The sequence below is a fragment of the Sander vitreus genome, chromosome 9, assembly GCF_031162955.1.
Source record: "Sander vitreus isolate 19-12246 chromosome 9, sanVit1, whole genome shotgun sequence".
Classification (NCBI taxonomy): domain Eukaryota; kingdom Metazoa; phylum Chordata; class Actinopteri; order Perciformes; family Percidae; genus Sander; species Sander vitreus.
The window spans coordinates 29,526,919-29,541,587 of NC_135863.1; the positions used below are offsets into that span (position 1 = coordinate 29,526,919).

At 44.2% G+C, this 14,669-nt stretch overlaps 1 protein-coding gene across 1 annotated transcript; it reads left to right on the forward strand.

The window, feature by feature from the left end:
• Positions 1-264: 264 nt before the first annotated feature.
• ctns (cystinosin, lysosomal cystine transporter) lies at positions 265-11,727 on the forward strand. Its single transcript, XM_078259567.1, has 11 exons — positions 265-372; positions 2,215-2,347; positions 2,859-2,937; positions 3,904-3,994; positions 5,157-5,260; positions 5,352-5,489; positions 5,872-5,971; positions 7,182-7,301; positions 8,704-8,874; positions 9,299-9,416; positions 11,320-11,727. Exons 2-11 carry the CDS (start codon positions 2,236-2,238, stop codon positions 11,448-11,450), a joined length of 1,164 nt encoding a protein of 387 aa, XP_078115693.1. The 5' UTR covers positions 265-372; positions 2,215-2,235; the 3' UTR covers positions 11,451-11,727.
• The last annotated feature ends 2,942 nt before the right edge of the window (positions 11,728-14,669 follow it).

Genomic DNA, 14,669 nt, shown 5'->3' on the forward strand with positions numbered 1-14,669 from the left:
CATCGAGTAAGCTAGATGATTTTTGAAATGCACTCGGCCAGTAATGCCTTTGAGAGACGAATTACATAAATCCTGATTATTGTGAATGTTGAGATTGTCCAGTGTCCTCATCCTTTGTAATGCCTATGGCTGATTGAACAGGTATTCATTCATTACTCATGTCTATGATCTAGCAGCACAGGACCATAGACAGTTAAAGAAAGGACTGATGATGCCAGGGTCAGAGTCATTCTGTGAGTGTCCAGCAGGGGGCGGCAGGGCACCGCCCGGCCGGCTGCAAACCACCGGGCGTGAGAAACAAAGAACAAGATGCCACTGCAACAGAAGAAAGAAAAGTCATGTGACTGAGCAGCTGCGAACAAGGAAGCTCAAGTAAGTGAAGTTTCATCTTTATATTTACGTGTTAAAGACAGTGAACCGTTTCAGTATTAAGATCGATAACTTGCTGTAATATACAGTATGTCTGTAGACTCTGACGTGTTCTAACCTAGTTCTATACAGTGTGTGGTTCTTACCTAGCTAGTTCTAAACAGTCTATGTTTCTTAACTAGTTATATACAGTCTGTGATTCTTACCTAGTTCTATACAGTCTGTGGTTCTAACCTAGTTCTATACAGTCTGTGGTTCTAACCTAGTTCTATACAGTCTGTGGTTCTAACCTAGTTCTATACAGTATATGGTTCTAAGCTAGTTCTATACAGTCTGTGGTTCTAACCTAGTTCTATACAGTCTGTGATTCTAACCTAGTTCTATACAGTCTATGGTTCTACCCTAGTTCTATACAGTCTGTGGTTCTAACCTAGTTCTATACAGTCTGTGGTTCTAACCTAGTTCTATACAGTATATGGTTCTAACCTAGTTCTATACAGTATATGGTTCTAAGCTAGTTCTATACAGTCTGTGGTTCTAACCTAGTTCTATACAGTCTGTGGTTCTTACCTAGTTCTATACAGTCTGTGGTTCTAACATTAACAGTAGATTAATTATAGATGTAATCTATAATTAATAGATTAGATATAGATGTAATCTATACATAGACTGTATAGAACTATGGTTCTAACCTAGTTCTATACAGTCTGTGGTTCTAACCTAGTTCTATACAGTCTGTGGTTCTAACCTAGTTCTATACAGTCTGTGGTTCTTACCTAGTTCTATACAGTCTGTGATTCTAACCTAGTTCTATACAGTCTGTGGTTCTAACCTAGTTCTATACAGTCTATGGTTCTAACCTAGTTCTATACAGTCTGTGGTTCTTACCTAGTTCTATACAGTCTATGGTTCTAACCTAGTTCTATACAGTCTGTGGTTCTAACCTAGTTCTATACAGTCTGTGGTTCTAACCTAGTTCTATACAGTATATGGTTCTAACCTAGTTCTATACAGTCTGTGGTTCTAACCTAGTTCTATACAGTCTGTGGTTCTAACCTAGTTCTATACAGTCTGTGGTTCTAACCTAGTTCTATACTGTCTATGGTTCTACCCTAGTTCTATACAGTCTATGGTTCTAACCTAGTTCTATACAGTATATGGTTCTAACCTAGTTCTATACAGTCTGTGGTTCTAACATTAACAGTAGATTAATTATAGATGTAATCTATAATTAATAGATTAGATATAGATGTAATCTATACATAGACTGTATAGAACTATGGTTCTAACCTAGTTCTATACAGTCTGTGGTTCTTACCTAGTTCTATACAGTCTATGGTTCTAACCTAGTTCTATACAGTCTATGGTTCTAACCTAGTTCTATACAGTCTGTGGTTCTTACCTAGTTCTATACAGTCTGTGGTTCTTACCTAGTTCTATACAGTCTGTGGTTCTAACCTAGTTCTATACAGTCTGTGGTTCTTACCTAGTTCTATACAGTCTATGGTTCTAACCTAGTTCTATACAGTCTGTGGTTCTTACCTAGTTCTATACAGTCTGTGGTTCTTACCTAGTTCTATACAGTCTGTGGTTCTAACATTAACAGTAGATTAAAGATTCAGATTATTTAGCCTCCATAAACCTCTTCAATGCCATCTGTGCTTTGGGATAGGCAGTCTGTCTGATTTAACACGTCATATGAAGTGAATATGTGTGCATAGTGAAACCCCCCCCCATATACTCACTGTACATGTCAAGGTGTTAGTGACTGTCCCAGCCAGTGTGGGTTACAGTTCAGTGACAGTGACAGTTGTGATTATCATAACCTCTGTGATTGTGTGAAAGGACTGCGTGCTGTGCGTGTGTATGTGTGTGTGTGTGTGTGTTGCAGACATGGCTGTTCTGGGCTGGGTGAACACAAGGCTTCCTGCCCAGCTGCTGCTGCTGCTGCTGCTGGGAGCGCTGAGCTGCATCTCTGGTGACTCACTCACTCTCCTGGATATTATCTGTCTGTTTCAATGACCCGTGAAGATGTACAGGTTCTGAAAATGTTAAACATGTTCAGTCACCCTTGTAGTAACCTCATGATGATGATGATGATGATGATGATGGTGATGGTGGTAAAATTGTAAACAAATATGCCCATGTACTGTTGGTTTCTGGGAGCATCTTGGATTGAATGTAAAATGATTATTATTCTGTCTGTGTGTCTGTCTGTGTCTCTGTCTGTCTGTCCATCTGTCTGTGTCTCTCTGTGTGTCTGTGTCTGTGTGTCTGTCTGTCTGTGTCTCTGTCTGTTTGTGTCTCTGTCGGTCTGTCTGTGTCTCTGTCTGTCTGTCCATCTGTCTGTGTCTCTGTCTGTGTGTCTGTGTGTCTGTCTGTCTGTGTCTCTGTCTGTTTGTGTCTCTGTCGGTCTGTCTGTGTCTCTGTCTGTCTGTCCATCTGTCTGTGTCTCTGTCTGTCTGTCTGTCTGTCCGTCTGTCCTCCAGAGTCCACAGTGTTCTTGTTTGCTCCAGAGTCTGTCACACTTGAGGAGAACTCTAAAGCCAACGTCACCATTACCACCAGGTAACCATGTACTGTGTGTAGCGTTAGATTCTTTCACTCCCAAGCTGACACCATGTTGTAGGAGGCTTATGATGAGTCTGCAGTTTCTGTTTGATTGGCTGTGTCTGTCTGCGTGCCTGTCTGTCTGTCTGTCAGCCTGTCTGTCCTTTTTTAAAGGGGGATTAGCACCAACCCTTTTACAGTTTCCTGTAAATCCATGAGCACTTTCAGTACAGTTGGATACACAGCTCAGTTTGTTGGCTGTACAGTAATATGTTGGGGAGATTGGCATTGGCCAGGCCACATTGTAACATTCAGTCTTTGACTCGCTTCTGTTTCCTGCTTTAGTAACTCTTTAAAATCCATAGCTTCAACCTCTGCACTACTATAGATTGTGGTTATTGTAAGATAGAACTTCCTGAAGGAAGTTACTGAATCTGTGGTCTGTTAATGAGTGAGTGTGCGGCAGCTAAAACTGGAAAAACATGTCAAACCAGGTGTGTGTCAGCCATGTCTGTGTAACAGCTTCTACAACATTACCATGTTCCACAGCAGTGCTGGGGCTGCTGGGGCCGCAGGGCTTTCCATTGTTAATATGTATTTAAAAACAGTTCTGAAATGCAAAATAACAGAATTTTATTCATGTGATAAAACATGCGATTAATCGCGATTAACTATAGAAATTCGGCGATTAAGAAAATGTAATCGTTTGACAGCCCTAATATATATATTACTTTAAAAAAAAAAAAAAAATTATTGAAGTTATTTCAAAATTAAATCGTGAACAGGATGAATCGAGATCGCGATTTTATAACGATTAATCTTGCAGACCTAACGGACGTTCATTAATATCAAAAAGTTACGCACTAAAGCTTTAAAGAAGTGAAATCCAGATCCTGGTCCTGTAGCTGTCAGGGCTCCTGTGGTCTGTGGAAGCAGCTGTCAGGATCGGTGTTGTTCTGACTGGACTTGTGTGTCTGTCTCTAGTTCCCCTGTCAACCAGTCGGCTGTCATTCGGTTCAACGTGACCTTCAGCTCCAAGACAAACTACTCGTCTGTGATCAGCGTGCCTGAGCAGGTAACCGATGCAGCAGTGAACCTACAGTCTGGATGCAGGTTCAGATGCTGAAGAGATGGAACGGAGAGGAGGATGAATCCTAATTCAGCTTACCTGAGGCACACTAACCGTTGAAGTACAACTCGAGTGCAAGTCTCATCTTATTGTGTTTTTGGTGACCCTCACTTTACCTTTCCTCTAGCACAGAGATCTTCAACAGGGGGTCTGGGTCCTCAGAGTCAATGCAGGGGGGGCTCTCCAAATTATTAAGTTTCTATAAAAAATTAAAAGGTCCTATAATGAATCCAACATATTATTAGCAGATATAAATCCCCACTGATGATAGGCTTACTGTCCTATAGGTAAGTTAGTCACTAAGCTCCACAGACCCAGTTCATCCTAAAGATTCACTGTGCCACATGTATGTTTAACATTAAAACATGATCTATAAAATCATGCCAACTATTATCATCACCAGGCTACAATATTACGTTGTTGTACACGTTCATAAACCCAGAGTATGAATCCTGTGAAATGCAAATCAATATGCATCATAAATATGAGATACTTCAGATACAGTATCAACAGGTGCCGTAGGTCGGATCGCGAAGATCCAGGACTTAGCCAAAAAATTTGAACATCAACAACTTCTCAGTCCCTCCCTCCTTTCTGCTAGAGCCCAAAACGGTCTCCTAAGCCCCTCCCCCCACAAGGGAGAATGAACAGTGCATGAGCAGTGATTGACACGCAGTTAGACACCCCCCCTGGCCCTGATTGGTGCATCTGAACAGGGAGCGGTGGATTTTTGCAAATCCCACTACAGGCTGTAGGTGGTGCCAGAGGAGCCGGAGTTTTTTATTTTTAATGACCTGCTTCATGTAGTTCTACTGGAACATAGGGTCAGTTTCAGCAAATATGACAGAAAGTTAGTTTTATAAGTCTTACCTACTGCACCTTTTAAAGAAGGAGAAACAAAGCAACAATGGTTTTCTCCTGCTAAGCTCTGATTTCCCTGGGCTATAGAGCTCCATTATTGTCCATAAAGATATCACGGTCAAACACAAAGCCCAGATATCTGTGAGCAAAATGAATCAACACAAAGATCACATTAATCTCCATGTACTCGGTACCGGTCCCCCCAACCAGGAGCCGTCGACTGAAAGCTGTTGTGCTTGTTGTTGAGGTGTTGCTGCCCGCGCAGACGTCCTCGCTCGCCTTCGACGTGACGGCCCACGACGTCGGCCAGGTGACCACGTACCTGCTCAGCAACAGCACGGAGCTGGACAGGTGGGTGTGTCTGACGCCGCTGCACCGTCCCGTCACAGAATCCATCACATCTCACTGCACGGTCTGACCCGCCTGCTTTTCTCTCCTCCAGTCCGTCCGTCAGGATCCACTTCCTGGTCGTCCACAGTGACGTCCTGTCGGTGCTCAGTCAGGTGATTGGCTGGATTTACTTCCTGGCCTGGTCGGTGTCCTTCTATCCACAAGCTTGGGAGAACTGGAGGAGGAAAAGGTAGTCTCATTCAGCTAAGTGTTCGGGACATTTCCCCAGTGAACTAAATCAGATGGTGTTTATATACTGTCGGATATCAGCCTCACGGCCTTCTCGACACATTACCCTAGGAGGCACTCAGGTATACTCTACACTGGCTAAGACGGACTTCGAGCTCCAAGGGCTCTCCTTGGATTTATTAAACTGGACTGCAAATGTGTCATTTCACTCAAACTGTCGACAAGAATCGGTTTCTGAATAATTTTAAGCGTAAAAACCGGCCCGTCGTTTAATTCCTGATAATGGACACCTTGTCGGGCATTAACCCTTACATATTAACCATGTATATGTTAATAAAAATAAAAGTGAGTCAGACTAATGATAGCAACGTGTTTGTGTTCAGTGTTGTAGGTCTCAACTTTGACTTCCTGGCTCTCAACCTAACTGGCTTCATCGCCTACAGTGTCTTCAACATAGGACTGTTCTGGGTGCCCTATATAAAGGTAACTTCGTCCTTTAAAGGTCCTATGACATGCTGCTTTTTGGATGCTTTTATACAGGCCTTAGTGGTCCCCTAATACTGTATCTGAAGTCTCTTTTATATAGGCCTTAGTGGTCCCCTAATACTGTATCTGAAGTCTCTTTCCCAAAATTCAGCCTTGGTGCAGAATTACAGCCACTAGAGCCAGTCCCACAATGATCTTTCCTTAGGATGTGCCATTTCTGAGTCTGTAGCTTTAAATGCTATTGAGGAGGAGAGAGGGGGGGCAAGGTGGAGGGTGGGGGTGTGGCCTTGACCAACTGCCATGCTTCGCTTGTTTTCAAGCCATGATGTCTCTCTCTCTTTCTCATGGGCGGGCCAAATTCTCTGGGCGGGCAAAGCAGAGAAAGAGGAGGTAACCTTTCCCTTATGGTGTCATAAAGGGAAGATTCCAGATCGGCCCATCTGAGCTTTCATTTTCTCAAAGGCAGAGCAGGATACCCAGGGCTCGGTTTACACCTATCGCCATTTCTAGCCACTGGGGGACCATAGGCAGGCTGGGGGAACTCATATTAATGTTAAAAAACCTCATAACGTGAAATGTTCATGCCATGGGACCTTTAAAGGGACACCGCACTGTTTGGGGTCAGCCCTATGGTCCCACATTTCTAAGAAATTGTTTTTCACTGAAAACACAGCCCTATGTTCCCTTCCCACATTTCTAAGATTTTTCTTAAAATTAGGCCCTATGTTAGGGTTAGGGTTACATTCCATCTGTAGTCCATTGCTACTGGATAACAGGTTGGGTGTAATTACCAAACTGGGAGAAAGGGGGATACAATCTGATCCAAATTTATGAAAAAGGAAATGTGGACCTAATTTTGGAAAAGAAATGTGGGAACATAGGGCTGCGGGAACATAGGCACGACCCCCACTGTTTTTACTCATGACGCTCAGTCTAGTACTGCTGAGTCCCTGGGTGAAATACTGAATCAATCCAGAGGAAGCAGACACGAATAAGTGAAGGGTCTGTGCTCCAGCAGAGGAGTTGTATTGTTCCACAGATAGAGGAGGTGCTCCGCAGCAGTAAACAGGGTCTCCCAGGTCACCGTCAGGGATGTTCACAACACAGCATTTGTCTGGACATGTTCATGTCTCCATATTTCCATGAAGGTTGTCTCCCCTCCTCCGAGCTGTTAATGAGCAGGGGTGTGCTGTGTCTCTGCCTGCAGGAGGAGTTCCTGATGAAGAACCCGAATGGAATTAACCCGGTCACCGCAAACGATGTCTTCTTCAGTCTCCACGCTGTGCTGCTCACCTTGGTCTACATCAGCCAGGCTGCTGTGTACGAGGTAATGTACACAGGTTCAAATCTATCTCAGTGTTCAGAAGGGGAGATTGTGCCAAATATACCACCAATGTTCTCTGGTTTATCAGTGAAGGCTATGAACTACTCCTGCAGACTCAAATCTCCACTAACGGTGAAGGATCTAACCCTACCTAGTCTCACTTTGCCAGACCTTCCTTCACAGCGCTGCGGAGGGGGGTCTGGCTAGTCCACACAGCAAACCAGTAGGTCCTGAGGTCCGTCTGCTATCAGCCACTGTCGGGTTGGACCCTGTGTTGTGTGGGGGGGATGCCGCTTCTTTGTGAATGTTAGCGGACTCCATTTCTAAGATAACGTTAGCTAGCGATGCACACTGCCGGCGCTGTCAGGGAGTTGAAGAGAGGCAATGGACTCGGGGCCGCCGTGACATCACATCCTTTTGGATTTTCCCCGAAAATCCATCCCAAGTCCTTGACAAATCAGCGCACAGGCTGTCCTAGGCAGCCGAGAGAGTGTCACTGTTTAAGTTGTGTTACAATCCGTTCACCCATTGGCAATGAAAATCCATTAAAGGAACACGCCGACTTATTGAGACTTAAGCTTATTCACCGTATTTAGATAAGTCCATACACACCCTTCTCATCTCCGTGCGTGTCGTAACTCTGTCTGGCGCACCCACCGCTAGCCTAGCTTAGCACAGATCCTGGAGGTAACCGGCTCGAACTAGCCTACTGCTCCCAATGCGTGACTAAATAACGCCAACATTTTCCTATTTACGTGTTGTGATTTGTATAGTCACAACGTGTACAAATAACAAGGTCACATGAGACACAGCCGTCTTCTAACCGTATATACACTAGGAACTATATTCTCAGAGTGATTAGCACAACATCTGAGAAGCCCCGTGGTGAGGAGCTTTTCAGGTGTTGCGCTAATCACTCCGCCCATGTAGCAGTGCTTCGCCTTCTGAGAATATAGTTCCCAGTTTGTATACGGTTAGAAGATGGCTGTGTCTCATGTGACCTTGTTATTTGCACACGCTGTGACTATACAAATCACAACATGTAAATATGAACATGATGGCGTTATTTAGTCACTTTTTGGGAGCAGTAGGCTAGATGGAGCCGGTTACCTCCAGGATCTGTGCTAAGCTAGGCTAGCGGTGGGTGCGCCAGACAGAGTTACGACACGCACGGAGATGAGAAGGGTGTGTATGGACTTATCTAACTCTGGGGGATACGGTGAATAAGCTAAAGTCCCAATAAGTCGACGTCTTCCTTTAATACACATAAAAGGTTCCTCTAAGTATTTGATTGTGTCATTGTGTCCTGGATTCTGTATCAGTGTGTAATGGTCTCTCTCTCTCTCGCTCTCGCTCGCTCTCTCTCTCTCTCTCTCTCTCTCTCTCTCTCTCTCTCTCTCTCCAGAGGGGGGGTCAACGGGTGTCCCGCATAGCCGTGTTCCTGCTGTTGATTGGCTGGACCTTTGCCCTGGTCAGCTTGTTTCTTGCCGTAGCCAAACAGATCACCTGGTTGGATTACCTCTACTATTTCTCCTACATTAAACTAGCAGTCACTCTGGTCAAATATGTGCCGCAGGTAAGCTCCACCCACTCACTGATGGCAACGCCACAGCCGTGCACTCAACACGGGAACTTCGTTCAAATGTTGAGTTTGTTGAGTCGTGTGACTTGAGACTGGACTCACGGTAGCGCTGTTCTTATTCTCCATGCTAAAAACAATCCAGTCCACCTCCCTGACACGCTCCGTTTCATAAGGAAGGACTGTTGCATTGCATTACAACGTGCACGTGTTTCTATATACGTCTATTCGCTCTATAGAAAATGTACTGACAAAAAGGATGCAGTGCCGTTAATTGTGAAAATGAGATTTATGTATATAGGAGTGTGTTTCAGTGCTGTTCCACAAACAGTGTTCAGTTCAGTGTTACATTCCATCGTACATACTGTAGGATGAATGAATGTATGGCCGACAGACGCTTACAGTGTTGCTGTCTGTCCAGGCCTACATGAACTACATGAAACAGAGCACTGAGGGCTGGAGCATAGGCAACGTGCTGTTGGACTTCACAGGTGGAACCCTCAGTATCCTGCAGATGATCATACAGTCCTACAACAACGGTAACTATGTTATGCTCTATCCTTGCTCTGTTGCCGTGTGCAGCGTTCATTCCATAAAACAGCCACACACACCACATCAAATAAAGGGGGCAGAAATCTGCCTACATGTTATTCATCACATTTATAAAGCCGCACATACACCTGATTCTGGTTTATGAATCTCAATCATTGTGGAGCTGCACGTGCTGCGACCTCGTTCCCACTCCCACAGGTAGCTATGAATGGATATATTATGGATACTTGTCCAGCACGCATGAGAAGAACGGCAAAGAAGAAAAAAAGAATTGTAATAAAAGTGTGTGTAAAATGCTCGAGGGTCTACTGGTGATATTGGAGTTAAAAAAAAAAAATAATTAAAAGGTCCCATGGCATGAAAATTTCACTTTAATATGAGTTCCTCCAGCCTGCCTATGGTCCCCCAGTGGCTAGAAATGGCGATAGGTGTAAACCGAGCCCTGGGTATCCTGCTCTGCCTTTGAGAAAATGAAAGCTCAGATGGGCCGATCTGGAATCTTCCCTTTATGATGTCATAAGGGGAAAGGTTACCTCCTCTTTCTCTGCTTTGCCCGCCCAGAGAATTTGGCCCACCCATGAGAAAGAGAGAGACATCATGGCTTGAAAACAAGCGAAGCATGGCAGTTGGTCCAGGCCACACCCCCACCCTCCACCTTGCCCCCCCTCTCTCCTCCTCAATAGCATTTAAAGCTACAGACACAGAAATGGCACATCCTAAGGAAAGCTCATTGTGGGACTGGCTCTAGTGGCTGTAATTCTGCACCAAGACTGAATTTTGGGAAAGAGACTTCAGATACAGTATTAGGGGACCACTAAGGCCTATATAAAAGAGACTTCAGATACAGTATTAGGGCACCACTAAGGTCTATATAAAAGAGACTTCAGATACAGTATTAGGGGACCACTAAGGCCTATATAAAAGAGACTTCAGATACAGTATTAGGGCACCACTAAGGTCTATATAAAAGAGACTTCAGATACAGTATTATGGGACCACTATGGCCTATATAAAAGAGACTTCAGATACAGTATTAGGGGACCACTAAGGTCTATATAAAAGAGACTTAAGATACAGTATTAGGGGACCACTAAGGCCTATATAAAAGAGACTTCAGATACAGTATTGGGGGACCACTAAGGTCTATATAAAAGAGACTTCAGATACAGTATTAGGGGACCACTAAGGCCTATATAAAAGAGACTTCAGATACAGTATTAGGGGACCACTAAGGCCTATATAAAAGAGACTTCAGATACAGTATTAGGGGACCACTAAAGCCTATATAAAAGAGACTTCAGATACAGTATTAGGGGACCACTAAGGTCTATATAAAAGCATCCAAAAAGCATCATGTCATAGGACCTTTTTAAAAACTTTTTTTTTTTCTGTTTTGGTCGTTTTTTTCGACATTTTTGTAACTTTTCCTGACATTGAAGCTTTTTTTTCCTCAACGTTTTTGAAACCTTTGCCGAAGTTTTTGTTTGATTTTTTTTTTTCTGCACTTTTTTTCACAGTTTTGTTGTTTTTTCCAACATTCTTTTAAGCTTTTTTCGAAATTGTTTTGCCATAAAATTGAATAAAACTGATCATTTATTATACTTGTGAAGAGCATTGTATGGAACCATCCACGTTATAACTTTTGACAATTTGGTTGAAAGAAACCCAAATTTCTGATACAGAAACTTTTTGAAAATGGGTCAAACAGGGACAACAGAAGGGTTATTAGTAGGCATTAGTTTTTTAGCTAATGTGCTTGATTCTTGCTCTCCGGAGTTAAATGAAAGCACTTAATTGGAAGTCGCTTTGGATAAAAGCGTCCGCTAACATGACATGTAATGTAATACTGAGCATACAACAGAGTGAACTGACTGCAGCGTCTCTCCTCAGACGAGTGGAGGCTGATTTTTGGCGATCCTACAAAGTTTGGTCTGGGTCTGTTCTCCGTGGTTTTCGACGTCCTCTTCATGGTTCAGCACTACTGCCTGTACAGACAGCGAGCGTACGAGCCTATCGACTAGCAACAGGAGGACTGATGCTGGCGGAGGACACGCTTTCCAAAGACTCCCAATCACAAGACTCAGCTCCTCTGATCGACCAATCAATGACTGCTGAGGAGAAGTCACGATGATGACTGGCAGAGGTCTCTGCAGCTTTTACACATTTACACTGATTTGTATCTCCGCCTTCTTTTATATATCTGCAGCAGAACTCTTTTTTACCACTGTCTAAAAAGAAGAACTGATGTAATGATGACAATGTAAAAACGTTTAATTAAATGCAATATCACACCAGAAACCATACTCGGTTTGAGTTAATATAATGACTGGAGCCTGGTGGATAAACTGCCAGGACAATAATATCACACACATTCAGCTTATCACAGAGGCGCAGATCATTTCAGTGGATAGGAAACAAGAAATGACAGAGAGATTTTTGAGGTCATACATTTACAGAGAGCTGGCTGAGTTCTTTATGGTGTGATTAAACATTTGAAACTGATGGAGGCGTTCCATCCACAGCCACGATGCTCCATACTGGTTTGATTAGAATAATGAATGAGAATCACATGCTGGAGCCTTCAGCGTCGCCACTGACAGATTGCGGAGCGCTCTCCGCCTCCAGCATCAAAACACCAAGTGAGGGAATAACTTTTGGAAGAACTGTGTTCCATCGGTGTTCCATTCTCCTTTAGTTTGTGTTTGTAGCTTTAATGCTAACCTGACTGTGAGTGGCTTGTGTGGTCTCCCATAGCCAGACCTTCCTCCACAGCGCTGCGGAGGAGGGTCTGGCTAATCCACACAGCATTCCTGGATGGGAGAAAAACGTGCTCTGGTGTATTGGCATTTCTTTAAACCAATCACAATCATCTTGGGCGGTGCTAAGCACTGGGAAGCAAATTTACGAATCCCACTATGGCCACACCAAGACCTGCCCTACGAAGCAGCTCGATTGGTTGGGGTTAGGCATTTGACCATGAGTGGTTAAGGTTAGGATAGCCGATTGCTCAGGGGATAGGACCTGAACAAATGGGGTTACGTTACCTTGCGTAAGCATGGACGCCTGGCCAATAAATGCTATTGAAGGGCGGGTCTTGGCGTGGCCATAGTGGGATTCGTAATATCGCCAACGGGAAAAGCTGCGGGGCCGCTGCAAAATAGCTTGGGGAAGGAACTTGTTTTGGTGGAACGTGTACGTTCACAAGTTGATTTCAGTCGTGCAACAGAAAACTCAGATTGGACAGATAGTCTAGCTAGCTGTCTGGATTTACCCTGCAGAGATCTGAGGAGCAGTTAACCATAGTCCTCAGAAATCAACCGGAGGTTAGAACACCAACACGAAGAGGAAGGGGACGGACATCCTGCGAAACCTCCGGCGGCACCGGAACAATCCCAGAAGTGGAACGTCCTCGATATAGACTTGGCTTGTGTGACCAAACACAATTAGAACAGTGTCTTTCTCATGAATCCAAATCAGGTCAGATACATAATGGCCCAATCCCAAAGTGAGCCCTGAGGACTAAGGATTTAAGACTCACAGACTGAACTGATCTCTGGTGCTAAGTGAGTGAGTGTGTGAGGCCACATGGGCTCAGATAGGTATAAATGGGATTGGGACAGCACTTAACGAGATCACACGTTACTTTGGCTACGTTTAGTAACGTTTAGTTGCTGACACTTGCCAGTTTGGGAATTTTCATTTTAAGTTTGTTGCTTTCCACACGGCCAAGGCTCATGAGACGACTGCCTCATTCCAAATTTTTTCAAACTCTTGTTTTACAAGCTCAGGTTGGTCTGTGTTCCGTGGTCGTGTGTCGTTTACCTTTGTAATTACCGGATTTCCCTATGGTCTCCGCGGTAAACGTCACAACGCTTTGAACTGGGTGCCCTTAATCTGCGTACTTGTTGATCCCTTTAAATAGCAGGTGCCAAATGTAAGGCGTTTCTTCCTCCCCTGCTTACACTACAGGGATCGTCAGGGCAACGGCAGCCAGCTGGGTACAGTCAGCTCCGTCATTGTGGCCAGCTGAGTCTTGTTCTGGAAAAGGTTAATCCAATGACCTACACAGTTTTCATGATAATGTCATGTGAAAACCACATTTGAAAGAGTTAACGTGGAGTGGACCGGAGAGAACTTGCTCCCTGAAAGACGCCGAACCTTCCCACCAGTGTCTTCATGTGTGACACACCTGGTTCATCCATAGCAGCTCCGAGTGTGCAGTTATTGTGATGCTGCATACCCTGGAATGATCAAACAGGTGTGTGATCGGGAGCGTGCCTATGTTCCCACATTTCTATGATTGTTTTCCAAAATTAGTGTTTGTTGTTTCCACATTTCCTTTTTCATAAATTTGTATCAGATTGTATCCCCCTAATCCTAAAAAATGTGGGAGGATAGGGCTTAAATTGAAGGGAAATGTAGGAACACAAGAACTAATTTTGAAAATGTCCTAGAAATGTGGGAACATAGGGCTGTGGGCGGGACCATTGGGCTATGGTAACATAGGGCTGTGGGCGGGACCATTGGGCTATGGGAACATAGGGCTGTGGGCGGGGCCATTGGGCTATGGGAACATAGGGCTGTGGGCGGGACCATTGGGCTATGGGAACATAGGGCTGTGGGCGGGGCCATTGGGCTGATCCCGTGTGATCGCTCTCACTCCATCTTTAAACTGAGTTAAACCAGCTGAAGGGGACTTTGTGGAGCCTCAGACCTTTTTTCATTTGAGCCCATTAGAACTTCAGTTGGCCGTTAAAAGGTTTGAACCTGAATCGCTGCTTACAGCTAGATGTATTAGTATTACTATTGGTCATATTTTCTAGTTATATTTCCCACCATGAAGTCTCCACTCATTGCCTGGCACAAAACAATACTGAAGCCCTCATTTAGTTATTTTGTTGGTCTAAAAGTATTTACAGTCCATTTAAATATGCCAAATTTAAAAGTATCAGTCAGTGAAATACAAAATATGTTTGAATGTAAGTTTGCTTAAACCCCCAAAGTCTAAGAACTAATACAGGACATGAGGTCGCAGCTTGGTTGTGACTGGTGATGTCAGCACTCAGGGAAGTGTCCAGACCTCGGACAATTATTCTTCCACAGCAGAATGGGTTCCCACACCATACTGCAGTCTGCTGTAAGGTCTGGCTGCACCGCCTATCTATTCTGGGATAGGGGGAAGAGATGCTCCAGCTTATTTGCATTTCTTTTAACCAATCACAACCGTCCTGGGCGGAGCT